This window comes from Nylanderia fulva, unplaced genomic scaffold (assembly GCF_048542155.1).
Source record: "Nylanderia fulva isolate GAGA-0341 unplaced genomic scaffold, ASM4854215v1 Scaffold23, whole genome shotgun sequence".
In the NCBI taxonomy this organism is placed as follows: Eukaryota; Metazoa; Arthropoda; class Insecta; order Hymenoptera; family Formicidae; genus Nylanderia; species Nylanderia fulva.
In genome coordinates, this window is record NW_028190293.1 from 2,335,799 (window position 1) to 2,362,379 (window position 26,581).

The 26,581-nt window shown below is 31.8% G+C and overlaps 5 protein-coding genes across 12 annotated transcripts in view; 1 reads left to right on the forward strand and 4 right to left on the reverse strand.

Annotated features, from left to right (window-relative positions):
• The window catches only part of Gr10 (gustatory receptor 10), a 30,435-nt gene extending 24,904 nt beyond the window's left edge, over positions 1-5,531 (reverse strand). Inside the window, exons 1-3 of one of the 5 annotated variants that reach the window (XM_085483017.1) lie at positions 4,961-5,531; positions 2,856-3,049; positions 2,264-2,716 (exon numbers count right to left, since the gene is read on the reverse strand). In XM_085483017.1, coding sequence (XP_085339143.1) covers positions 2,264-2,556 — 293 coding nt within the window. In that variant the 5' untranslated portion in view covers positions 2,557-2,716; positions 2,856-3,049; positions 4,961-5,531. Of the gene's footprint in view, positions 1-2,263; positions 3,050-4,960 lie in introns of all 5 variants that reach the window. The other 4 variants (XM_085483019.1, XM_085483016.1, XM_085483018.1 and 1 more) reach the window with 4 other exon arrangements.
• Positions 5,532-7,117: 1,586 nt separating this feature from the next.
• LOC146723132 (uncharacterized) lies at positions 7,118-12,341 on the reverse strand. The gene is made up of 8 exons (XM_085483115.1): positions 12,243-12,341; positions 11,950-12,126; positions 11,000-11,443; positions 10,026-10,222; positions 8,845-9,137; positions 8,702-8,767; positions 7,854-7,952; positions 7,118-7,313 (listed from the first exon to the last, which is right to left on the reverse strand). The coding sequence occupies exons 2-8, from the start codon at positions 12,009-12,011 to the stop codon at positions 7,260-7,262; spliced, it is 1,215 nt and encodes a 404-aa protein (XP_085339241.1). The 5' UTR covers positions 12,012-12,126; positions 12,243-12,341; the 3' UTR covers positions 7,118-7,259.
• A 2,156-nt stretch (positions 12,342-14,497) lies between these two features.
• LOC114931784 (uncharacterized) lies at positions 14,498-20,095 on the forward strand. Of its 4 annotated transcripts, none has more exons than XM_029303936.2 (5): positions 14,498-14,775; positions 15,597-15,826; positions 16,559-16,841; positions 17,039-17,222; positions 17,344-20,095. In XM_029303936.2, exons 1-5 carry the CDS (start codon positions 14,537-14,539, stop codon positions 18,940-18,942), a joined length of 2,535 nt encoding a protein of 844 aa, XP_029159769.2. In that variant the 5' UTR covers positions 14,498-14,536; the 3' UTR covers positions 18,943-20,095. The 4 variants fall into 4 exon arrangements, with proteins under 4 accessions (XP_029159769.2, XP_085339186.1, XP_085339184.1 ...); XM_085483058.1 differs by lacking the exon at positions 14,498-14,775 and adding an exon at positions 16,341-16,357 and having other exon boundaries at positions 15,778-15,826; positions 16,496-16,841; XM_085483060.1 differs by lacking the exon at positions 14,498-14,775 and having other exon boundaries at positions 15,762-15,826; positions 16,496-16,841.
• Positions 20,096-20,206: 111 nt separating this feature from the next.
• On the reverse strand, positions 20,207-21,288 carry ATPsyndelta (ATP synthase, delta subunit). The gene is made up of 4 exons (XM_029301579.1): positions 21,204-21,288; positions 20,872-20,993; positions 20,588-20,785; positions 20,207-20,519 (listed from the first exon to the last, which is right to left on the reverse strand). The coding sequence occupies exons 2-4, from the start codon at positions 20,989-20,991 to the stop codon at positions 20,352-20,354; spliced, it is 486 nt and encodes a 161-aa protein (XP_029157412.1). The 5' UTR covers positions 20,992-20,993; positions 21,204-21,288; the 3' UTR covers positions 20,207-20,351.
• A 1,516-nt stretch (positions 21,289-22,804) lies between these two features.
• On the reverse strand, positions 22,805-25,713 carry Prdm13 (PR/SET domain 13). Its single transcript, XM_029306290.1, has 3 exons — positions 25,402-25,713; positions 24,551-24,812; positions 22,805-23,697 (listed from the first exon to the last, which is right to left on the reverse strand). The coding sequence occupies exons 1-3, from the start codon at positions 25,711-25,713 to the stop codon at positions 22,805-22,807; spliced, it is 1,467 nt and encodes a 488-aa protein (XP_029162123.1).
• Between the last annotated feature and the right edge of the window lie 868 nt (positions 25,714-26,581).

A 26,581-nucleotide genomic window follows, 5' to 3' on the forward strand; every position in this document is an offset into this window, starting at 1 on the left:
GAAAGAGAGAACTTATAAATGTTTTATTAAAATATGACATATAAAATGTTAAATTCAAACATTATATGACGTAAAAAAATTCAGGAAATTTTACAAAATTATTTTGTTATTCAATTAAGTAGAAATATTGAAAAAAAATTGCCAAATAAAAATATTTAATAATAAATACAAAAGATAAAGCTGCCAAAAAATGTTTAATGCGTGATTTTGTGTGATTGATCAACAAGATAATGTTCAAGATAACTAAAATAACTGACCACCAACTATTTTACGAAATATATGATTTTACGTTACGCCATAAATATAATGTATCAAAAGAGTATCAACAAAGGGGAGATAGAATTGATAGATTGTGTACATATATTCAATATCGTTTGGAAGAGTTCAGGAAGACAAAATATGTCTTTCCCTACATGTAGAAATATTGCCATAAATTTATGATGGTTTTTGTCAGTCGTTATAGATAAATATCTATTATTTCAACAAATGTTATAAAAAAACAATTAAATAAAATGCATTTGACATTTTTCAACACGTTTATCTCATCATGATTTTTTTAACAGTCAATATCAGTTCACATGTCGCAACTGCGACAAATGTTAAAAAACCATAGATTTATTTGTTACATGCTTTGTAACGTTTACGTTTACATAATACCTCTGTAGTAATTCATTAGAAGTATCCTTCTCGTGTAAAATAATGATGCGCGCATAACAAATGAAATAATATAGGGAGAATCAATATCAAAGGCGAAAGAGATTTACTCGAATAATGCTATTATATCATCACGTGTAATGCATATCGAAATCAACAGCATTGTTACATAATTTATTATCAAAAATCGATGAATTGAGAGAAGAGATCGCGTTAACATTGTTTATTTTTCACAATTTAATAAACTTGCGATCTTGACATCTCTACTAATTTCCGATTTTAAAGATTGTAAATTTAATTTAATTTTGCTAATTAATTCGTATGATTAAAAAGAATACTAGAAAACAGATACGAAGAAGTATGTGTTACGATTTTATTTTTTAAGAGAATTGTACAATATATTTCAAGAGAAATATTTGAAGTACATTTATTCAGCAAATTTTGATTCAAATACTACATACATCATTCTATGCAACAAACTCTGAATCATATCTACCCTCAAGTGTGCAATATACGATGCAACATTATATCACTAGAGAATCTTGCTTTATTCACTGTTTTATATTGCCCTGTTGTAGCTACTGCTTTCTCTCACTTTCTCTGACTGTTTCGCGTACGCATACGACGTAGAATAAACATGATACACATGATTGATAAGGAACTAAAGCGTTGCAAGACGAGAGATTCTTTTATTCGAAGCATTTCTTATTTTAAATAACAATCACAATGTTATTTAAATAAAATTTATATATTTCTAAATATATGCCTATTATTTGTAAAATATTACGATTTGTTTTCGCGGTGCCTTGTTTTTTTTCGCTATATGGTTTTCATAAAGCGATTAAAATGTTGACGTTTCATCACTTTTATATTTGTTTTTATTTTATTTAATAATAATAATATTCACGTTTTCAATATTGCAAGATTTATAAGAGTATTCAAATATATATATATATATATATATATATATATATAAAATCTGTAATTCATATTTAATGGTATAACTTAGGAGATGGAATTATAAAGGAAATAAAAATAATATTATGAAGAAAGTAATTTTGACTTTCTTCCATTTTTTACATTTTTTACATTTTTTGGCTACCATAAACTTGAAAAATTATAAATATATCGCAAACTTTATCTATCGTTTACAATCAGAAGCATCTCTCTTGAGCAACTCAGCGCTTGCATTACTGAAATACTTTAGCAAAATTCAGGTAACCGAAGGATATCAAGCCGTGTACATACAAGTTTCAAATTATTGTCCTATACAGGCCGTAATACAGGCGTTATTAGTTTCGCAAAATTGCAATCAAAATTTGACAGTGCTATCACGCTGCATCAAGAGATATCATAGTAATGCACAAAATATGCAGACAAAATATCCTATTAAATTTAATATTTAATTATCCTATTAAAAATTGTATTCAGAAAAAAAAAATATATATATATATAATTATAGAATCATTTAGAGTTTTTTTTACATTATTAGTTTTAGCATTATATATATATATAGATATCCCATTTTAAATCCGATTAATTCACATCATCAATAAGTTCTTTTTTTTTTTGCAAACACATGCACATATAAAAATCATTACGTACATACCTTCTCATGTAATGATACTTGAAGACCACCGCGATCACAAGGATGTTGGCCGTCACGGCGAGCACTATCACTGGCACATAGAGGATGATCAGCAGGTAGTTAGTCTCGCTGAATTTTTCATAAAAATCCCACAGTAGGTCCGTCATCATGTCCATTTCCATTGCACTGTCATTGTAAGGGACCGTCGTGGGCATCCCATTGTTGTCCGCGACCTCGATTCTCGATGTCGTGGTATCTTGCGACGATGTCGACGTCGTTGTCGTCGACGTAATACCGATGGCGTTCACCCTCATTTTCGCTGTCTTCTCTCCCGTGGAAGGGTAAAGCAGTGATGGACCAGGTTAGGAAGGGGATCTTGCTGATCTTACGATATTTTATCGCTCGGACTACGTGAGCGGAAAAGAGTACACGACCCCAACGAGCATACGAAATACTTCGGTCCTCGGGCTGTGTCTTGAATCAACAAAGAGAAGGAGCTAGAGCGCGTTTAGAGGACCTACCATAATTGTCGCTCAGGGGTGCAATCGGGGGTCCGTTTCTGCATGAGGAGAAAAAGTCGCCCGATATATATATATATAAGTAGTGGCTTTACTTCATTACTCTTTTCTTCATCTCTTCGTGTAGTGAACGTAATTTGATTGCGCGGAAAACGTATGTCCAAGTGAGTATTACTTGGTCAAGTGATGTTGAGATTGATGTAATTTCAGTGAGTCCGCAATCTTTGCTTGTTGTTTTCTATTTTTTGTGCGAGACGTCTCTCTTCCTTCTGCCGTTTGAAGGCGAAATCTTTGAATTTAAAGTGGATTAGTATTTATAGCAGAGGGAGATTCATTCTCGTTAAAATTTAATCTGTCTCTCAAAAAAAAAATATTTTTCTTCAATTATCGTACATCGCTTTTTGATAATTTATTCGACATTTCTTGAATGAAAAACAGCCATATGGATGAAAGGTAGAAACACAAACGCATGGATGAGATTACAAAATTATCGCTCAAATTTCCTCCGAGCTGTAATTAATGCATAATTCATCTTTCGTCGCAGAAGCAAGGACGCACCTTTCCGTCGCTTTAATTAAATTGTAACTGATATGACGCGTATATAACAGTGAGAAACATCGAGGTACATCGAGGTACTTCAAGGTACTTCAAGGGACGTCAAAAGTATGCGGGCGTAATATATAGGTACGTAGCGATTGCAACTTTTGTCTCCCCTTCGTGAAAGCGAAACGATGACGGTGAGTTACGGGATGAGATAAATCTTTTGCGTGCAATCAAGAACGGATTATCGTAGAGAATGCTTCTTCCATTTGCCTCTATCAAGAACGATCGTAGATACATCGGAACGATTTGACGACTGATGTCCGTAGACTCCGGGATAAATCTCGGAATGGATTTTTCGAGTCTTGACATAAATCTCGAGCGAACGCATGCGGCGAGATTGAGCTTTCGATGCTACTGATGCGTCGATATCTTATTAAGTCTGTTATTTTCCGTTAAACTGGCCGCACTAGTTCAGAGTTTATCTTTTTTACTCCACATTATAAGAAAAGAGATAAACTCTGACAGTTTAGTCAAAAAAAAAAAAAAAAAAGACCTATTGTTAGTACAAAACCGTGAATGCAATTGAGATTAAAATGACAAATATATAAATATAGGATCATAGGTTATATGTTGCGAACTTTACTTATACGTCATTTCCGTTCGCTCAAAAAATCGCGTGAAGAAATGCGTGCCAGGCATACATATGTAAAACACTCCCTCTTCGACAGATCATGAATATGTATTGATAAACCTGCTGCTTACGAAATTTTCGTGAAGGCAAGTTTCATTGACGTAGTCACTTGAAATTATGCTTTTTTTATCGATCTGATTTTAAATTAATAACGAAGAGATCGATCACTTTCTTATGTACGCTAATTGTAAAAGTACATTGCATGTACATTTCCAATTTACATTAAAATTTTTAATTATGTAGATTCTATTTGACATAAAAGCATCACTATGTTGAAGTAATTTATAGATGGAAGCAAAGTTAATGCGGTTTAGAAAAATTTGAGGCAAAAAGATGAGAAAAAAGTTATCTCTCGCGATTTTTCGAAGGGTTGTTTACATATCAGTTAATCGTCAGTCTATAGTATTTTTTTTATTTATTATTAAAAAGATTTTTCCGCGAAAAACATTACGTATTGTTGAAAATAAAAGACGAAGGATTAATTATCATCAAAAAATGCACACAATGCACGCACCGATGCAAATTTTATATCTGCTTTTTTACTTGTTTTATTATGGTGATGCGACGCACCGCATATTATTTCTAGAATTTGTAGAAAGTCTACTGCGATGTTACGGCGATTCATCACTGCGAAAGTATCGATTTTTATCTCGGTAATCCGGATTTGCGAGATAGAAAATAATAACCGCCCAAGTTAAAATCGACAGCTGATGCTATTGTATACGGATTAAAAATAATCGTAAAAAAAACTTGATCAATCATCTATCCGTGATGCTGTCTTTTCACAACCATTACATGTTGTTACGTGATTCAAAAAGTGAATTAACACAAATTCGAAAATTGACACAACGGGCTTAATCTCGACAAATGCGCTTTTTTTTATATATTATATACCAATTTCCGCAACTTTTTTAACGAGCGATCATAAAAAATCGTATATATAATATATACGAAAGTTGAACTCACCGAAATAATTTCGCTTTCAATCCTTGCAGATGGAAAAAATCAAAGACAAACCAAGTAAAATGAGTCTTCGCTGTCCAAAATTTCACATCTCTATTTTTCTTCCCAACGTCGTCGGATCACCATATCGAGATCGATCGTCACAATCACATCTGAGCTTTCCACCACCGACAGGTCCGCAACGTTTTCATCGATCGGTTCGCGGCATGCATGTTCAGGGAAACATATGTATCTCTGTCGCCATCGACTTCTCGAACCCGGAGATCGCTGCTTAAAGGAATCGAGATAAGTGCATCCACAGTCTTGCGGCCGAAAAGTTGCGGATGCGGGTCTACGGCAAACTGATCGGGAAGAATCGCGGCTCCCGCCGCCGGTCTTAAAGGCGCACGTTGACGAATCATATACGGCGCGCTTGCGTCCTTTCGTCCTTCCGCCTCCGTGCTGCGCTGCGCTCACCGGACGGAAGTCCGAGTTTCGTGTATGCGCTGAAACCGCAAATGCTTTGGACAACTTTCGTCAAAGTCTTTGCGACGAAATGACAAATTCCGCTGGAATTAACTCCAAACATGAACAAAAGAACAATTTCAATTCATTAATAATATACTATTCGATTGAAATGGAAAAATATCTTGCTGCGACGAGAACCAATTTGTAATGTCACAGTTCGTTACACGTATGTTCGCATGGAAAAAAATTCATGTTTTTTCGGATGAAAATTTCGATTTCAGAAAATAATTTGTCGAATCTAATTTCTTCATTTGAATTTCGAAATATCATGTAATGCACTTTTTTTTTTATATAATTTATATTTGGTTCGCAAATTGTTTTATTATCTTCTCAATTCTTTTAAACAAAAAGATTAAATAATTTGATCATTCTTCAATTAGTAAGTTGAAGCAAAAGTTTTGTTATATCTACCAAATAAAGTTGAAAATAAAATTATACCAAAATCGAAGCAAAATTGGTACTAACTTCAGTATACTTTTTTTTCATTCAAAAAGGAATTTTTCAAATTTCAACTTTATTGATATGAAACTTAATAGAAGATCGATAAACCTTTTGCACAAACGTAAACGTTAGTTCATTTAAAATGTAGAAAGTAAAGAATTTGAAAATGCTGTATAAAATTAATTGCAATATAATAATTGTATGAGTGCACCAAATATATAAATAGCTCAATATTGAAATTCTCTTTCTCTGTTTATTCTATTAAATATCATTATTTTATAATTAATTTTATAGTGTTAACTCTCTGGTAAACTGTTTTCGGAGCGCTTCAGTTTTTGCAAATAAAATCTAAATTTAATTTTGTTTGTTAACTTATTATGCACCGCAAAAGAGTCCTCCGAAATTGCAATTTTAATATAGTATCGTCATAATATCAAAATAACAATGGCCTAGATTTTTCCATCGAATCTTGCCCGCTCAACAAACCATTATATTTTCCAGCTGTCAGCGAGATTCATCACTAAGAGGGTGCGATCCCTTCTTTCCTCAAATAAATTCAACGTTCTCCTCAATCTTTCCTATACTCTAAGCCGATGACATTGGAAGCGTCAGTTCGTAGGTAGCGAAACTTCTGAAATCTTTGTAATTTTTATTGCACGAAATAAATATTCGCAACAACTACGTTACGTACTACGTCGCAAAAGTATTCATCAGGTATCTCACCGAGTTTAAAAGTTCTCAACAGAAAAAAAGAGAAATAAATTATCCGCAGCGATAATTCTGAGAGAACGCAGATTCTTCGAGTTGCTGGAGCGTTTTTTTTTTTTACGGCGTAAAGAAAGCGTTCGCGATTATCTCGCTGTTGTTCACAGTAAATTACTAACTACCACCGTATAGTACTATACACGAGAGAGAGAGAGAAAGATGGATGTTTGCGCCTTTTCAGCATCCACTGCCGGCCGATCGATGAACAAAACGACGTGGCCGCGCGCTCGTGACTCGTGTTGTTGTGACAACGTGCTCTCGATGCAAAAAGGGCCGCGACCAAATTTCAAGTGTATTCTATTACAGACATTAAAGCTTGTTTTCTCCTCCGCGCAGAGGTGCCTGTACAGCGTTTCATGTCAAAGACTAATCGAAACGCGACAAAGACGTTAAATCGACTCATAGTATTTCTTTACCTTTTATGTGTTTTTTTTCTATTTTTTTAAAAAGCTCTTCCTTTCAACATGTTATTCATCGTTGATCCGGTAAAGCCGTGAGAAAAGATGAGACTGGAATTAACAGACGAACGATGAATCGATCAATCGGTCGATTGATCGCGCGTACGTAAAGTTGTATGCTGGAGATTACGCTAGATGTTAGCGCTATGAAGGATTACTAGATATGTAGTTATACCGGAGGCTATCTGTGAAAGTAACGGATATAGAAGTTATGAAAACTCGCATTCCGTACAATCTTATGCAGATGATTTTACACGGTGGCGAATTAAAGTATTAAATAGGAGCTTCAAGCATAAACTATGATTTTGCGGCTTGTTATATTCGAAGTGTTATTGAAAGTTTAAAATCAAGAAAGTTTCGAATAGGAATTCAATATAATCATTTTTAGTAAATCGAAAATTGGAAGTAACGACGTTGTTTGAACGTTTATTACAATAAAAATGATATCAAGAGGGTTTCAAATGTAGTTCATGGAAATCTAAATCACTTGAGCTCGAGATAAAGAGCGTCTTGCAATGAAACTGCTTAAGTGAATAATCGATTTTGCGTTTCAAAGCGATCCTACAACGCCTCTTTTCTCAAGTTTGAAATAGTAGAGATTATTCTCACACAGAGCTGCAACATTCTTGCGCGATTAATCTATTCTTTATCTTTATTGTGCCATGCAAATATTTTCGATATTTTAAACGGGAAGATTGATCCACGCTATTCTTTTCAAGACTCACCGAGAGCAGCAATGGAAGATCGATGCGTATGATTCCGAACAAGGCATAGTAGTGCACTTGCTGTAGCTGGAAATACGTCACAGCTTCCACATTGCAATCCTGCAATCATACAATATTCATATATTCATTAATATCTGGTGAAGAAAATTAACTGTACGACACAAAACCGATAAAGAGAAAAGAATTTTTATTTGCATTGTTATTTATTTTATTCTCTAAAAGTTTCTTATTTTAATATATATTCAAATTATTTAATAATTATTCCTATCTCTGTGATATAATAATTATAAATATTCACTTATTATAAGTTTTAATTGAAATGACTAATAATAGAAGACCTTGCCACTTTTCGCAAAATAAGAATATTCAAGAAAAATAGGAACAGTCGTGAGCTTGATGCAATTAATTTTTAAGCGGAAATGAAACTTTGTTACGTGATAACAAGATAAGAGACAACGACACAATAATATTGCTGCAAGCTCGCAGTTAATTATGCACCTCAGTGCATTTAATCGATTAAGTGCTTTTTAAGAAACTAATCTTCTTCGAATTAATTCGGATTGTATAAAAAAATAACATTTTCTAATATGATATATTTGATGTAAATTTATTGATTTTTATTAACTACGATTTAATACAATTTAATTTTGAATCATTCTGTTTATATTTTTCGTGTTTCAATTAACTAATTACAATTTTAATTAAGTCAAAACTAATATTACATTTAATTACTACTTTTCTAATTAATATATAATGTATATATATATATATATATATATAAAATTAAAGGAGATGCTTTCTAAAAGATTGAAATTATTATAGATTTACCGTGGAATAAATTGACATACCTGAAAACTTCGCTTTGCGAGAACGGCTGACGACGGAGCAAAGGCGATCTTGCCCACGCGATTTGCCTAAGAAAAATAGAAAAAACGAGATTAGTTGGTGTGAGAAAAAATGTTTCTGTTCAAATATGGATTGCCATCTATACCTGATTCGCAGTCGCGTGACAGACGATGCTGATAATTAGTAAATTCGTTACGCAAGCAGATACCAGCATTACTTCTCTTACTGTCAGTAAGGGTAATGAGATCGCACCACCGTCATTAATCGTATAAATACGCGTAAGGGTGTTGAAGGACATGCAGGAGATCCATAACAGCAGCTGAACCGCGTATACGGAATTTATCATCTCTGTCGCATTGGTGAGACACGAATGTAACCACCATACCTCCTGCAAGCGAAACTGTCTGCTCGATCGATCGACCACCATGATTTTGCCATCTGTTTGAACACGTATTATCGCACTAATGAGATAATTATTTGATGAGAACATTTTGATTTGCGTACTTACAATGTTTACACATTACTTATTCATGTACAAAGACTTGTTAAACATTGTAATGTTGCAATTTATAAGGTAATATAGGGTAATTGTATTATATCATAATTACATTTTATATATTTATAAATAAGCAATTTTTTAAATGTTTCAATCATTTTACTAAACAATTACAAATATATTTCTAGCGAAAAATCTATTTATTTGCACTTGTAAGAGTCGTGTGATAAGTCAATACAGGTATTTATTTGTCAGGTTTTCAACCCTCGCGGCTATTCTTCGCGTGAGAAAGCAGGCATGTCGATAACAAACAACGAATCTTGACGATAACAGGTAGACATAAATGTCCATGAAAGTGAAAAATAAAAGACAAGTTGGAAGCAGAATAATTGAGGAGTTGGCGTTGAAAATTGCAATGTTATTTTTCCAAATAATGATAATAGAGCAATCTCTTAAAATAGCGCAATCTCTTTTTATAAAATAATATAAAACTTAAAAAAACACAATTAATTTATCTCTTTTCATTATTTTCATGTATAAATGACGAATGAAGATCTATAGTCTTTAAAAAAACTTTAAAAGCGTTTTCAGTAGTAAAAATATTTATATAGTCAGACATGATAAATATCATACACATTATTCTTTGAAAAAAAAAAAATAATTACAGTCATATTACATTAATTAAATTCTTTCTGTGACAGAAATCTTTGAGATGCTGCAGTCGAAGCTGTGGTAATTGACAAACAATCGTTTATCAACAAATTAATTATTGTACACTAATCTCACTGCAGAGAATATGAGAGACATATTGTCCTTCGCAATTAACTCACCTTCAGGCAGTAGCAATATTTCACAAAGACGGCGAAATCTCTCGTACAGCAGGGATGATAAACTGGCGAACGTTATCAGTTGCATCGACAGTGTCGCATTAACGACGGCGTAAGTTATACCGTTGAACACAGAATATCTGGGCTCGACTCTACGGATGACGAAATTGTGAATGACGGCATTGTTACACGATGAAGATCTATAAAGTAAGAAGTAGGCTTATGTTTGCGAAATAAAGAAATATTGATCTTGACTCTTCTTAATTTCTTTTCATTTTTAATTTTTTCACTTATTATAAATTTCACTTATTGTTAATAAATTAAATGTGTCGATAAACGTACTGATAAAAAATTAATTAGGCAATTTTTCTTCCACGCAATGTGTCATTGTTATTACTGTACTTCTAACATAATTTTATGATATAAATAAATTACGATATAAATAAATAAATAAATTTAAATTACATAATAAATTTATATAATAAAGTATATATATCTTACTGTACACAAAAAAATATAAAATAAAGATTTCTCTTTTACCAAAAAAATGAAAAAATCCATTAAAGTTTTAATCCATTAAAGTTTATTCACTTTAAAATTTGTGTATAAAAATTTTTAAAACTTACATAATTATTTAGGTATATAATTAAAACTTACATAATTATGCACATAGGATCAATAAATAAAAGAAATATTATTTAAGGTACCGGAAAATCTGTAGACTTTAAAAGAACTTCAAAAGTGCTTTCAGTAGTAATACTCTATTCACAGTCAGACATGATTATCGTTTATATATTATAATATTATCCTTTAAAAAATATTAATTAAAGTCATATCATATTAATTAAATTTCTTCTCGTGTATGTTGTATGTTTGTGTATACACAAAAAAGAATTTAATTAACATATTATTATTTTATTGCTCTTTTTCTTCATCAATATTCGCTAGCGGATTAGATGAAAATAATGAATACTCACTGAAATGTTATGTATCCGACTATCGACCAAAAGGATAAAACAATGAAGGAGAAGGCCCAACAGCCGTAACGTATTCGGTAAGAGCGTTTATTCTCTTTGTATTTTGTCGCTCGATCGAAGATGCGTATGTGCGAAAGCGCAGCTCGTATCTTCCAGTTATACAAAAATGTCATCACTATGTCGCTCAAGACGCAAGCGTACGAGAGCAACGTTCTTACGGCGGTGAGCATCCGAAGCCTCGGTCCCAACACGTCGTCCATCCAGAGCATATAAAAATTTGTTATACAGAAGCTGAAGTACAGCAACGCGAACAGAATCGAGTAAATGGCGCCATATTTCATCATCGTGATGTCGTCCTCGCCGACAACGTACAATCCGCATCCGAACAATCTCGCGGTAAGCAAAAGCGGTCGTATATCACTCGGAGACAGCATCGTATCGATCCTGATAGGTAAAAGAAAAAATAGAGAAACACCTTTCCCTTTCTTTATTTTTCCTGTGAATCTCGCGAAATTCGCAACACGACGTTTCCGTGTCGGTATATTCTGATTTAAATGTTTCTCAACGCAAGTCCTTATTTCTATTCTTAATGAGATTCTTAAGAAACGCGTGGGAGAAACGCAAAAAAGCCGTACTTGGAAAAATCACGTTGACATCACAAGGACTTCGTATACATTAATGTGTAAAAAAAGAGCATTTTTATATAATGTTTTACGGAGCGATGAAAAACAAGAAATGTAAGAATAGAAATTGAATTGAGCCACCAAGATGTGATTTCTTACTTTTTTCAGAAAAATGAAAACGTTTTCAATATCTCGTGGTTTGTGTAATTTGCGTTATTTATACACGTTGAAACACGCATAAAATTAAAAATAAGACAACACAAGATGAATACACAGCTCGAGCTCTTTATGTATTTGAAACATACCAAATGTATCTCATATTCCTACCGATGTTCACGATAATGCACAGACGAACTAAATGTTCCACTGGGATCGGAAGAAGTTCTCATATTGATAGCACTCGTGTTGTTTCGCGAGCGAACGTGACCGATCCTAAATTATAGCAATTCGATGTTAGTTTCGATCTAAACGTCGGTAGATTCGTCAGATAGAGTACATAAATTGCTGAAAAGCGATTTAGAAAAAATTACAACTGTACTAAAACTACATTATACGAACTATACTGAAACTAGTCTGACAATAAGTGACGGTGTCCGCCTTTAAGCGGACCGTATACGTACTGATGTTGGGCCATAAACTAAGTTTTTCCACTTGTTAGCCTCTTTAACTGCGATGTCGGTAAGATAAATGGAAAAATATACGTCTGACATATGCGTGAATGTACATATGTACGTGTATGTAAATGTATGACCCTTTTGACGCTTCGCTTCACGATATTAATCTGCTACCGATAGTAGTATGTAAATATTAATATTACGAGCGAGTAATTAATGCAAGCCGTGTCTTGTTAACAAATTTGACAGCGTGACAGACTAGCCGTCATCGTTAATTATTTTTGGACGTCACAATGACGATTCTTCGTATAACTATACTGCCTCTCTCCACGAAAAGAAAATAAAGCCAATCGACAGGAGAGTACGTGCGAGACATGTAGGGAACTACGTGACATTTTATAATCGTGATTAGATATTAAACGTTCCGAGATTATCGAGACATAAATGGAAAATATTGCATTTATTTTCATGTTCGCCGTAGAGACAGATAAAAAGATACGCACAGGACAACGATAGAATACTGATAGTTTGAATTATAAATCAATTATAATCAGATATTTTGTTATCTGTAGTCTGAAAAGGTATAGAATTAAAGAGAAATCAGTTTCTAAAACGGGAATATTATAAATATTTAATCTTTAATTCCTCTCTTCATACATGTACATCACGTGTATATCACGTGAGCCTCGTGTGCCAAACCAGTTTCAATCATTGATAAGACTTGGCACGTAGTAATCTGAGAGTTTTTTATATGTAAAAGGCTATGCACACATCGCATTGTAAATTGTAACTTAATATCAAAGCGTGTGAAACGGAAGTTCAATAGGCTACGATGACATCGCTCAAACAAAAATGTCAGTATTTCCATTTGTGATATGTAGCACAGATAAACACTCATTGTCAGATACGAAATGCAAAGTATAAGACGTAAATGCATTAATGATCTGAGACCTAATAAAAATATTTGGTTTATATGTAACATGTAATCGCTTTGAAATGTATATAGATCCTAGAATACAAAAAAAAACGGAAAGATTATATAGACATGAAAGCGAATATGTAACGATTCGTTTTTTACGAAACGCGATATTATCTCGTTTATTAATGATTGGCAAAGTAGGTCTTCCAAACGCAAACTAACTAAATCTTACATTTACTTTCTTTACACACAGACATTGAATAAGCTAATAATAATAGACGAATCTATCTGTTAATTTTAAACGACTTCATTTTTCGTCTCTTTACACTATATATAACGATTCGTTCGAATATATGTATTATATGTGTAAAAAATGTGATGACATAAGCTTTTACGTATTCGATAAAAAATCTAAAACTATTACATCTTTTAAATTTTATATTTTTTTGAGAGACGTTATTTTAAAAAATTAAAATTTTGAAAAGATTTGGAGAGAGAGGAAGAGAAAATATATAAAAAATTAATATGCAACAAACAGGATTCCATTAAAATTATTAGAAGTAGGTATTATACGGTAATTGGAACTTCCTGCGATGTGTATTTGAGATTAAGGAGATACTATAATATCGAGAAACATTGATTGCAGGATTAAATTTAACAAGATGTGCTATTTGTGCTGGCTAAAGGATAGGTCAGTAATGAGTTTGATGCGTGTTTATGTACGATATTAAATACGAATTGCTTAATTACGATAATAATATTATACTTACACATGCTTATGCATTAGAATTTATAGTATGTCATAAATAAGCGAAAAAAACATATATATAAAAACGATTATTTCTGTAAAACTTTGCTTATCTTATTACAAATTTTAATTTTAAGTAAAGATTACTTAATTTAAATAATAATTAAATTAATTAAATTATTTATTTATTTATTATAGTTATTGTAATTAAATTAATTAATTTTTAATTTTAATCTTTTGTTGAATGGATGAAGAAAGTTTCTTTATATATATATATATATATATATATATATATGCTTTATATATATCTTCATGAAAAACTTTCTTATATATATATTTGCCTGATAATTAGCAATTATTGAATCTCAACAATTCCGATTAGATAATGATTTTTTTTACCTGATAATATAAAAAGATAAGAACGGAGCTGCGACACAGTTGATTCCTTCTGAATTAAAGGGACGAAAGTGAAGTGAGGCATTTAAAAATGTAAAAAGTAGCATTAACGCGACATCTGGTGTAGTTTTAATAATTTACTTGCTTAAGTAACCTGCCTTACCGATCGTAAGTCACGTGGAAGGGTAGACAGGAGAACCTATCGGGCGATTTGTTTGTCGCGCAGCCCGAGAAAGTATGGCGACGTGGGAGAGCGACAAGTTTCGAGAAGACGAGGATGCCGACGAGATCGGGGGCAATTTCGATAACATCCTCGTGACGCACGATCTGCAGGACTGCTTGGATGACACTCTGGACCTGTCAAGCTTCGAGAAGGTCTACGAGCAGAGCGCGGTGTTCGATTACGAAAGATACTCCGACGACGATGCTCCTATCAACGAGAGGCTGCCGATACCCGCCGATGACAACACGACCGAGTGAGTTTTTCTGCTTTTTAAAATCCTCTTGGTGAATTTTAATCTTGTCATTCACGTTTCTCGATCGGCCCGCTCGCGCTGAATCTTATTTTCGCGATCAAATCTGCAAAGTTTTGATGCGGATGCTTATTGATATTTCGTTGACTTCGTCGTCGGTATAATTCCTCGTCCCCTCCTTATAAGGCTATAACGAATTTTGAAACAAGAGCCTTAATTCATAAATCGTCTGAGAAAAATTGATGCTCGAATGACGCGCGTCGAAAATTTTCATGCAATTGCAAAATAAAGCCATGTCACATGTATATTATATATATGTATATATGTTTGGTATATTATAGAATATATATGTATATATAGGCAGTGCCTTCTTCCGTTTTGTTAATAATTTATTATGGAGTGGACTATACAATATAAATTATATACAGTTTTGTGGTTTCTTATTATTATTGTTTTTATTCTAAAGAATATTATTTTTATGCAATACAATATTATTTTATATCATTATTGGCAATGTGAAATTTTTGCATTCTCTTGTTGTACTGAAAACAAGAAGCACCTGCTTGTTATAAATTTAGTTTTGATGTCTTCTATTATTCATATCTACTATTACATATTTCTAGTAAATCTAGCAATAAAATTGGCATGCTTGTGTTTATGTACCATTTCATATATGAAAAATATATAAGAATGCTCTCTTGTAAAGTTTTAGAAATTATGAAATAAATATATAATATTAATTTAATTAAATATAATTTATTAAGGAAGATTAAATCTAATATAATTTAGAAGGAAGTAAATCTAAAACATGTATGTATATACAGGCATATTCAACACACAATCAGTCCAGATGAAATTTATATGCGAATTCATCAAGAGCAAGACGATGCATTACTTGAAGATCTTGCAACTTCTCATGAAACTATTACAATTGAAAGTATGGATTTGGATAGTAATCAGAAACATATCAATCGCTATAATTGTCAATATGAAGGCTGTACCAGAACATATAGTACCATTGGAAACTTGCGTACCCATATGAAGACACACAAAGGTGAGATTTAAAAATTTTTTTCTTAAAAAATAATTACATTTTATATTTTCGTGATTTTTTAATAATAGATGTGATAAAAAATCAGAGTATTAAACTTTTATGTTAAGTAAAATGTCTCTAACATATATATTACTAAGGAATTATGTAATGAAAAATAATTATTTAATAATTAAAATAATAATATTTATAATAAAATAAATAATATAAATATATAATACTAATTATCATATTACAATATATAATATATTATTAGTATTTTTTAATACAATTTATAGTTGTATACTTAATATTTTAAAATTTTTTGTCTTATTGTCTTATGTTATTATATTTATATTATATCTGTTTTTGACAAGGGATTGTCATTTTTTCATTTTTATTGGCTGGCTTATCCATATTTATTTGACTTATATTTGTCAAAAAGATCATCAGGCTTTGCATGTTGTGCTTGTTTGGTACGCAATGTACTTTGCTCCATGTACCATACTAACATGTGCTCTTGTTTTTACATATTCAGTGGATGAAAGGATTCAGGTAAGTGTCAAAATCATATTATCACGTGTTTATATGTGCTGGCAATAAAATCACAACTTACATATTTTGCTGCAACTTGATATTATTAAGTCATCAATGCTGGTATAAAGGGACCGCTTCGACCTGCATGGCTTTCAGATACTGCAAGAGATAGGTAGCCCTGCAATCTTTTTATGTGGAGGGAATTCTCAAAACTTTCAGGCGAGTATCGATTTAAATGCGCAGAGCCGAGTTGCGGCAAGGCCTTTCTCACATCCTACAGCCTAAAGATCCACATTAGGGTACACACAAAAGTAAAACCGTTTGAATGCAATTACAAAGGCTGCGAGAAAGCATTCAATACCCTTTACAGACTGAGAGCTCACCAAAGACTTCATAGTGGCAACACATTCAACTGCGAAGAGACTGGATGCGTTAAATTCTTCACTACTTTAAGCGATCTCAAGAAACATATACGTACTCATACTCAAGAAAGACCGTACAAGTATGTTTCTTTTGGTACTTATATAATATTGAAGAAAAAACAGTCATTATCTTATAAACACATTAAATAAACCGAAAGAAAAGAAATTAATCATATAAAACTCAACTAATTTCTTTATACAAACTATTATACATTATGTACACTTATATATATATGAAAATTATATTTGGAATTATATCATTTTTCATTTATTTTAGGTGCAGAGAAAAGGGTTGCGGAAAGGCTTTTACAGCTTCACATCATTTAAAAACGCACAAGAGAACACATACGGGCGAACGGCCATATGTTTGTACTTTCGAAAATTGCAGACGACGTTTTACTACTCCTCACAGTTTAAAGAGTCACATAAAAACGCATAATAAAACTGTGAATAATGAACTGGTGAGTATTAGACACAATAAAAAATTAAATGTAATTTCAAGATTTTTTAAAAATATATATAATAGAAATATCATATAATTATACAATTATATCAAGTTCTATTTTTATAATTTTTTAACAGAAGAAGCGTAAAGACAATAGAAATGACGATACGACTGAGGAACAAAAAAAGTTGAGTCAATTAGAATTGAAACTTGTGAAAGTTAGCGCAAACAATACTATTATACCATCGTATACTGTTATACCAATATCTTCAGATCTTGCACAAAATCATAAAAACATGTACGTTTCCGCGAAAAACGATACAGCAGGACAAGTAGTTCCTAGCGATGTAACGATGGACATTATGAGCCATCGCAAGTTGGAATCGCAAGTAAAACTCGGTTATATTTCTACCAAAGATGCAAAAGACTCGAATAAAACCACCAAAGTTGCGCTTCTCGCAACGGATATCGTGTTAGATAATTTTGACGAACACGCAGTTGATGCTTTTAACAATAATGAGGACTATCACGAATTTAAGGTATTCAATGAAATGACGGAATCGAATATGCAACATGATAATTTAACGGATATAGTTGGGCACAAGTCAGCTTCGTTATCAGAAGTGATTATAAGTGAGATCAGAAGTGAGTATAATGATAGTATAGATAGGCAGGATCAATCTATCCCGATAAATTTGGAGCAGAAGATTATGCAGGACGGTTTGCAAAACGCAATAGCGCATATTTCGGAAGGAACAAATTTCACAAGTGATATAAAGCAGTACAAAAACGAATCCGCCACTGTTTCTGACGATGTATTTGCAAATCGATCAAATGCAGGAAATATAGATAACGATAACAACGTGTTATATAATGCCAATTGTATTACTAGTCATATTCCCGATATTATAAGTTCCTCGAATGAAACCCACCTTTTCGAGAATGGAATGGACGCTCTCTCGTTTATCAATGATGCGACTTTACAAAGCGGAGATTCTATCAACGCAGTTTCAAATCACGATTTGTGCGCAGACACTATAATTGCGAACGCGCAATCCGAAGCCGTTGAACTCGCGATAGCTACTGAGGAGGAATTACCTTCAAGTTGGATAGATGTTACAGCATTGGCAACCGCATCCGCTTTAAGAACACAATCTTGGTCCGAGTTCAATGCTTTTCCCATAGCAGTTCATTCCCTGGTCGATCTAGTTGGTCCGGAACCTTACCCATTAGAGATAGATTCTCAATTGCCATCTATGGAAAATTTGAAAAATATTAACACAGTAAATACGGAACATACTTTAGCAAATACTGAGATTGTGCAATCTCAAAAAGCAGCCGATTATGAGGCTAAGAGTATAAGTAATATTAAGAATAAAAAAGATAATAGAAATGTTCTGCAGGAGATCACGGCAGACGCTGATATATGTAAATGTGTTGACTGCAAATGCGATAATTTACAAAATTGTCAGAATTGTACAAATAGTCCTGTCGCAGAAATTACGAAAAAAGATACGTTAAATATTGTAAATGACATCGTGTCTTCCTTGCAAAGTGGATGTTCCTGCAACGCTGAGTCGGGTGGTTGTGATTCATGCTGTGTTGTAATTTGCTTAAAGACATTACAACAATTACAGAAAGTATTTAGCAATTGCTGTAAGAAGACCACAAATATGTGTTGTGGGGAAAAGTTGTTACCATCCTTGATGAAGTGTCAATTAGCTAGAAATCCATGAATCACATATTTTCTTCATTAACTAGTCATGCAAGAAAATAATGCTATATTTTCATGTTAACTCCCCTGAAAATGTGATTTTGCACTTGATAGCTTTAAAATTGCCTTTGGCAATTTTTGCCTTCCAAATGTTTTATCTAGGACAAATTGAGAATATATGACTGTACATACATTTATGTGCTATATCTATATTTAATAGAATCTTACAATATTGATTCTATACATATGTTATATAATTTGTGCCAAATATTTGTAGACTTTTTTACAAAAAATGTTTATATAAACAAAAGTATTTTATCGCATAATTTGTGATAATAAATAAAGTATCCACAACTTTAAAATATTATTCAAATGTAATAAAAAAAAGAGTTAAAATGAAACTAACGATACACATACAGAAGTGCAAGGAAATGAATGCACAATATATAATTATTTTTTACAAATTAACTATGTTGACATGAACAAAAAATGTTTTATAAATATTGTATGAAGCTTCATAGCTTATGCAAAAATAAATAGATGTCATATTTTTTGATATATTACTTAGTCACAAATATATATGCTGTTTCTTTCATATAAGATTGGTTTATAATTTATAATTTTTGCTAAAGAACTTGTTAAAAAATGTACAGCATATATTGTTAATATATTTTAATTATAATATTATATTTAATTGTATAACACCAAAAATGATATCTATATCATATTTGTATATTTAAGAATTTTATTTATTTAATATAATTGAATGTATGTTTCTCTAAATAATATGTTATAGCATTAATTTTAGGAATATTTTATTCTGTTGCTGTTTTATGATAATTGCAAGAAAAACTTTTTGCATATCAAGAAAACTTGCATATTCTTTGGATTAATAACACGAAATGTTAAATACTTATGAACATCTATTTATAATGTTACGAAAATTACAGTACTAGAAATTTCGAATTTTAAATATTCGCTGTTTGTATGCATTATTATAACGATAAGTAGATTGAAAAAAAATTTTTTAACCGTTTTAGAGCGTGAACATTTTTATGGCTGTTATAAGTACTTGCAATAAAATCAATGTACCTAAATAGCTTGTAAATGGCAGCATATTTATTGTTAATGAACAAATATCAAAACTAACATCAATAAAGAATTTTAAATAACTATTTACATCTATCTATAATATTATCCCTTGTATTTATTTTAATATTAAATTTTAAATATATAATAAAATAGAAATTAACACAGTGATTTTTTGTGTTTTAATAAAAAATATATACGACTTAATATATTTTTATTTCTGTCACATTCTTATACAGCTATTATGATAAGGGTGTATTGAACACAAGCTTGTATTGCACAAGCTTTCTTCTAAAATTCTTAATGTGAAATGTGTATATATAATTCTATTACTTATAACATTTATTGCGTAGCTTGTACAAGAGCCTCTGCAACTTCAACTGCAATAGCTGCTTCGGCCTTATCTTTGTCTGACGTTGCAGAGGAAAGTTGTTGCTGAGCTTTACTAAGGATATCTCTTGCTGCTGAGTTATCGAGATTTTCTACTGGATGAGCTTCCTCTGCTAAAATCTACAAATAGATGATGTGATTAAACTTTAGAATTTAAACTTATTATTTTGAAAATAGCTAATATGTACCTGTACACTGTTGTCTTCATTTATGGTGACTGTACCAGATGACACAAAAATTTTCTTAGTTGAACCACCATCTTCATATACTGTTACTACTCCAGGTTTTAACACTGCCAGCGTGGGAACATGTTTTGGTAAAATGCCAAACGCACCTGAGAAGGAGGGTACATCAACTTGTCGGATTGCAGCTTGATCATAGAATACCTGATGCAGAAGAAGGAAACATATTAATTATTAGTTAAGACATGATTATAATATTTTATCACAGCAAAACTTTTACTCCATTATACCTGATTAGCACCAGCAAACGTAAACTTCATTTGATCACCAGCTGCAACATCTGCATAGGTCCTTCTTTGGTTCCGGACATACCTTAAGCAGGAGCGCAAAGTACGAGCGAGAGTGGCCATTTCTGCACGATAAAAACAAATAATCCTTTTTAAAAATTTATCTTTACATTAACTGAAGTGACATTGTGTGTGTGACAAGGTTGTTACATCACAAGTAAGAGACACATGAGTATAATTTTGTTTCTCAGGTTTCGATACTAAATAACTCGTTCGAGAATGCGTTTGAATTTTCTTTTTTTACATTTTTCGTTGTCAATAATTATTATACTCACTAATATATTAAATATTTGCGTTCTCCAATATTATAGATGTGCAGAAGACGGATACAAGTGACAGATAGGGAACTTTGACAGTGGCGCTGGTGTTGCTTTGAAGACTTTTGTTCTTTTCAGTTGGTGACACTGCCTACCTTTAAAAGTTTCAGTTTATGCGTAGTGTGTGGTGCAAAATAACGCGGGTAAAAGATTTTGGCATTCAATAACTTATTTCGCCGATGTATGTTATAGAAAGTCATCTTTGAGATTTGTAGATAATGCTCTTCATAAATCTTTCTGAATTTATAATATCTAACATTTGATTTTTCTTCTGTTTCAGTATTCGCTGAGAAAGCCGAGTAAACGATAACAATGCAGCGACTGTGCAACGATTCGGTGAGTGAATTTATTATGATTAATTACATTACTGATTGATATAATGCTCTTCATAAATCTTCCTGAATTTATAATATCTAACACTTGATTTTTCTTCTGTTTCAGTATTCGCTGAGAGGGCCGAGTAAACGACAACGATGCACCGACTGTGCAACGATTCGGTGAGTGTGAATTTATTATGATTAATTATATGATGATTATGAATATGCTAAAATGGATTATCACGTCTACGAAAAATGAACTTTATATTTATCAGCAAAAGTATCTTTCGCCCACAAAGCCAATTGAATAGCAGCTTAAAAATATATATTGTTTAAAAAAAAAAAAAAAATAATTTTGCTTCCATATAAATGCGTTAATATAATTAATTTAGAGCTTATGTAATTCTACTTTTTTGAGAGAAAAATTATATATATTGTTTGCAAATGGTTCTTATTAAATTATAACTTCGCAGTTTTATAATACTTTTTATCAAAATGATAGTAAGATACACGGAGAGAATTTTTGTTACATTTTGCTGCAAAATTTACTATAAATTTTATTATGTTTGACAATAAGCTGAAAATTATCATGCTGCATATTGAAATTATCATGAGCGATTGGGTTGGAAAATATTATATGTTACATTGTAAAATTTATATAAAAGATTTTGGATGTTTATTATTTTTTTATCTATGTATTCTATTTAAAACACTTAAAGAATCATAAGTATTTTAACACAGTTTTTAATATATTTTAAAATGATTGAAATTTTACTATATATTTTAATAAAATTAATCATTAAACGTATTTTATATTTTATTGTACATATTCATATTGTAGATATTCATATTTTTTATTGTGATAAATATTAGAGAAATTCTCATAAAATTCTTCCAATATATTATATACATATATTGTCTCACGATTATCATGATTTTCAAGATAAATTTTAAGAGAAAATTCTCTGCGTATAATATATAAAGATATTATATAATGATTAAATATGAAAATTGTATGGAAATTGGTCTTTTTTGTCGTTGAATATTTAGTGAAATTAACATTTAATATCTACATTCAATTATTATTTTAATATCTACAATCGTTTCCTCGATTTATCTACATTCAATTATGATTTTAATATCTATAATCGTTTTCTCGATTTACCGCAAACATCCTCTTTAGCACCGTGAGATAAACTATATTAAATGCCTGAGATAGGTCATTCGCGAAATATCTCGTTCTCAAGTCCCGTCGTTGGCTCCGATATCGGAAACATTGTCGTCATTTCTTTCCGAGTGCCAGGAATTTTTATGTCTCTCCAGGTCTCTTCTCCTGACTAGCACCTTGCCGCATATGTCGCATTTATAGCGACTGTCATCCGTCACGTGCAGTCTCACGTGCTTGTTGAGATTACTAGGATCTCCGAATCTATGCTCGCACACCTTGCAGGTCAGAGGCTTGTAACCGGTATGCGTTCTAATGTGGATTCGCAGACCGTACTTCCTCGAGTAGATCTTGTTGCAGAAGATGCATCTGTAGCCTTCGTTGCATTTGCCGATCTCGCTTGCGCGCGTCTCTACTTCCGCGGGATCCGTTTTCTTCGCAGATTCTGCTGGTGCATTTGAAGATAATATATCGTAGGGTATCATCCGATCTTGGCTGTGATGTATCAAGGCATTGTACGATCTTAAAATCAAGCGGTGATCCATTAGATTCTCAACGGATGATTTGTAATTCGATGAACTCGGTAAGATTTCCGTTGGTAAGGAGTATGTAGGAATCGGCGAGGGATTATTTTTATTCGAAGACGGGGACAGGGGCGATAGTTGATTTGACGAACACGGCGAATCGTTCTTCAGCATCCGATTCGTGTCCTTCGTTTGTGCCGAATACGCTGGAATATTGACTGGTAACGTTTTCGGCCTGGAAACGGGCAAAGGATTTAGCTTAAACGTAAAATTTCTTTCTGAATATTGAATGAAGGACAGGTCCGTTGAAGAACTAATAATTTTATTCGCCAAGAGCGTCCAAATATAACTATTGTCCTTTTGATTGCAATTTAAGACCAAGTGCAGCTTCAGAGGATTTGGAGAATCAAAACAGCTGTTACAAATGTGACATGTGTAGACTTGACCTGTAATCATTTAAAGTCGTAAAGCATTTAATAAATATCCTATTATTTAATATTGCATTTATTATTTTATATTAGTATTGTATATTAATGTAATTAAAAATTATAAATATAAACTTATTTGTTATAAAATTATTTTAATTAAATTGTATTACGATGGTCATTTGAGTCAATGTACAGTTTAATATCAGTCATAATTAAAACATTTACAACAAATAAATTTTAATATTTATATCATTTTTAAGTACTTTAATATATGGCAATAATGTAAAATAATATAAATAATATATTTTATTTATAATTTTTAATTAATTCCATACATATTTATATTTTATACGTTATAATGCAAAATAATAAGATTATTCTAATATACGTATTTTATTTTTGTTACAGGTGGTATTACGATACGTAGTGCGAATCATGTGTCGGGAGTGCCGTGTAAAATTTCGCGCGTCGGGAGTGCCGTATAAAGTATCGGGCGATCGTAATTATTCGTGTTTTCGCGAGTGTCATGAGTGCTACAAAGGACCAAGAGAGGAGGAGGAGGCCTAGGGAGGCATCGGGCGACACCGGAGCAATCGTGAAGTAAGCAAAATAAAAACATTTTTTTTCTACACTAAATTGTTTATGAAATATTCGATCGTTTCCAGACTTTTAAAATATCCTGTTTATACACACACACACATATGTAATATACATAATTTGAATATTTTGCTTTCAGATGAATGTGCTGTGTACTACAACTCTGCTAACGTATTGGTGAGTGAGAAATAATTTATTTTTATAGTTTATAGTTTACGATTTAACAATTTAAATCGTTAAAATTACGAGAAGAGCTTTAACAAATCGTTCTTACCTTGAATATTGCAATTTGCCGGTGTCAAAAACGGAATATTCAACACATTCAGAATACAATCCGCGAACCACATGAATAACGGTTCTCCTGGTAATATTTCTCTTGTCGTTTTTAATATGAGTCCGCCATTATTAAGCATAAGTAAAACATTAGCATTTTGGAAGTCTGTCGCCAACGTGATCATTTTCAGCCAATATGATGAACTTATAGGTTCATTGAGGCAATGGAGTCGATCGCCAATGTTAATAATTTCGATGATATTCTAGATCATTAATAATAATTTTAGTAAAAATTAGGAAATTAAAACATAATAAAATATTATATATTTTCATGCGTATATCGAGATCACTCTATTGTCAATATTGAATGTGAAGATTATTCAAAATAAATGAAACAGAAACTGTCAGAGAAATTTAACTTATTCAAATAAAATAAAATTTTTATGCGCGTTGAAACTAAATCAAAGTCGAATGTTAAATTGTTATAGAATGATAAAAATATAGAAATAATATAAAATACAAAAAATTATGTGTATTAATTTTCTCAGATAAATCTTCATTTGATGGAGATATTTAAAAAGAGAAACATGCCGTTAAATTTATTTTAATCCAAATTCATGATTGAATAATGATTATGTCATGATCAGAAACATTGAAATGAAGACTACTTAATTGATAATAAATTTTTCTGACAGAATAATTTTATTACACTATATTATATATATATTTTAAAATTATTATCGTTCTGGTAAGTACTTAGAACATATAAAAGTAAACAATTTTTTACTATTTCGAATATTAGAGAAAATTGCGAAACATAATTTTTTTTATATTCTATATACAAATACCTACATTTCGAATGATCGATGTATTTTTTTGAGGTAACGTATTGACATCTATAATTTCTGTCGTGGAATTTCCTTTAAGAAGTCCACCGGCTCGAACGAGTGGCCTGCTTATAAAGAAGTTAGGTCTCTCTCTTTCCCCCCCCTTCATAGATAAATTAATATAATTTTGAACTGAATATCTTTGCACTGAATGCCTCTCTCCTTGCATTGTATATCTTTGTGATGAACTAGCTCTTTCCAGTCTTCCGCTTCTTGTCATTATTGCCTCTGTTTCTGTCGTTGCGGGATATACTACTGGGATTATAGCTTGATTCATGGTCTCAAATTGGTTTCTTTTTCTTGTAAAATTCTCTCTTACAATTCTCTTGTAATGTCCGGGCTTCTTTTGTATTTTCTGAAGAAACTGTGTCGCCAATTTAGTTTCTCGTTGTTTAAATTTTTTTACATTTTCGAAAGATGCATCAGAGGGTTGACATTTTTATCACACTAATTTAAAATATTGATATAGTGAAAATTATATTAAACCGTAAGTTAAAATAAAAAACTTTGAAACGTTACACCATAAAATTTCTAAAAAGTCACATTATAACATTTTCGAAATGTACGCGTTTGCTTGTTATAATATAAAAATGTTTTCAGAGTATATCTTGAATTATCGAACGTTAATGATCCGTAGAGTGATAGCACCAAGTTAAGATATCAACTAACATAGAGACGATTTCGTGCACGCTTTAAATATATACTGGGGGTGGTGCCTAATTTTGATCATTGGTAGTTGCTGCGTTCTCCCCTCTGTGCTTCTCTGTATGAGTCAATATATATACGAAATTGTATTTAAGAATCAGTCATAGATGGGCCCTTTGGTTGCTTCTGGACCATGTCGTTGGTGCAACCATGCAGGGTAGGAGGAGCTAACTGGTTGTAGCCTCTTGGGGGTTTTTCTATTTGCTACAATAGGTGCTACTTTTTCGTCACGTGGTATTATGGACAACTTATACATCGTCAATATACAGAAAAGAATATAATAATAAACAAATTAATATTATATTATATATATTTATATTATTATGCTCTCATTTATTAATAATTAATTTGAGTAAATCGGATTGCATCTGAATAAGTGCAGTGCAAGATCTATCTGAATTACTTATTAATAATTATATTGTATCTTTAATTATTAATAA

Excerpts from the sequence above, each read along its gene's own strand:
- ATPsyndelta (XM_029301579.1), bottom strand. The coding sequence starts at position 20,991 with ATGGCCACTCTCGCTCGTACTTTGCGCTCCTGCTTAAGGTATGTCCGG. Across the intron at positions 20,786-20,871 it reads CGTTTGCTGGTGCTAATCAG|GTATTCTATGATCAAGCTGC; the intron begins GTATAATGGAGT and ends CTTCTGCATCAG. Across the intron at positions 20,520-20,587 it reads ATGAAGACAACAGTGTACAG|ATTTTAGCAGAGGAAGCTCA; the intron begins GTACATATTAGC and ends ATCTATTTGTAG.
- Prdm13 (XM_029306290.1), bottom strand. The coding sequence starts at position 25,713 with ATGAATCAAGCTATAATCCCAGTAGTATATCCCGCAACGACAGAAACA. Across the intron at positions 24,813-25,401 it reads ATACATCGATCATTCGAAAT|AATATCATCGAAATTATTAA; the intron begins GTAGGTATTTGT and ends TTAATGATCTAG. Across the intron at positions 23,698-24,550 it reads GGCAAATTGCAATATTCAAG|GTCAAGTCTACACATGTCAC; the intron begins GTAAGAACGATT and ends AAATGATTACAG.
- LOC114931784 (XM_029303936.2), top strand. The coding sequence starts at position 14,537 with ATGGCGACGTGGGAGAGCGACAAGTTTCGAGAAGACGAGGATGCCGAC. Across the intron at positions 16,842-17,038 it reads ACTCAAGAAAGACCGTACAA|GTGCAGAGAAAAGGGTTGCG; the intron begins GTATGTTTCTTT and ends CATTTATTTTAG. Across the intron at positions 17,223-17,343 it reads AAACTGTGAATAATGAACTG|AAGAAGCGTAAAGACAATAG; the intron begins GTGAGTATTAGA and ends ATTTTTTAACAG.
- LOC146723132 (XM_085483115.1), bottom strand. The coding sequence starts at position 12,011 with ATGAGAACTTCTTCCGATCCCAGTGGAACATTTAGTTCGTCTGTGCAT. Across the intron at positions 10,223-10,999 it reads GTCGGATACATAACATTTCA|ATCTTCATCGTGTAACAATG; the intron begins GTGAGTATTCAT and ends CTTACTTTATAG. Across the intron at positions 8,768-8,844 it reads GTCACGCGACTGCGAATCAG|GCAAATCGCGTGGGCAAGAT; the intron begins GTATAGATGGCA and ends TATTTTTCTTAG.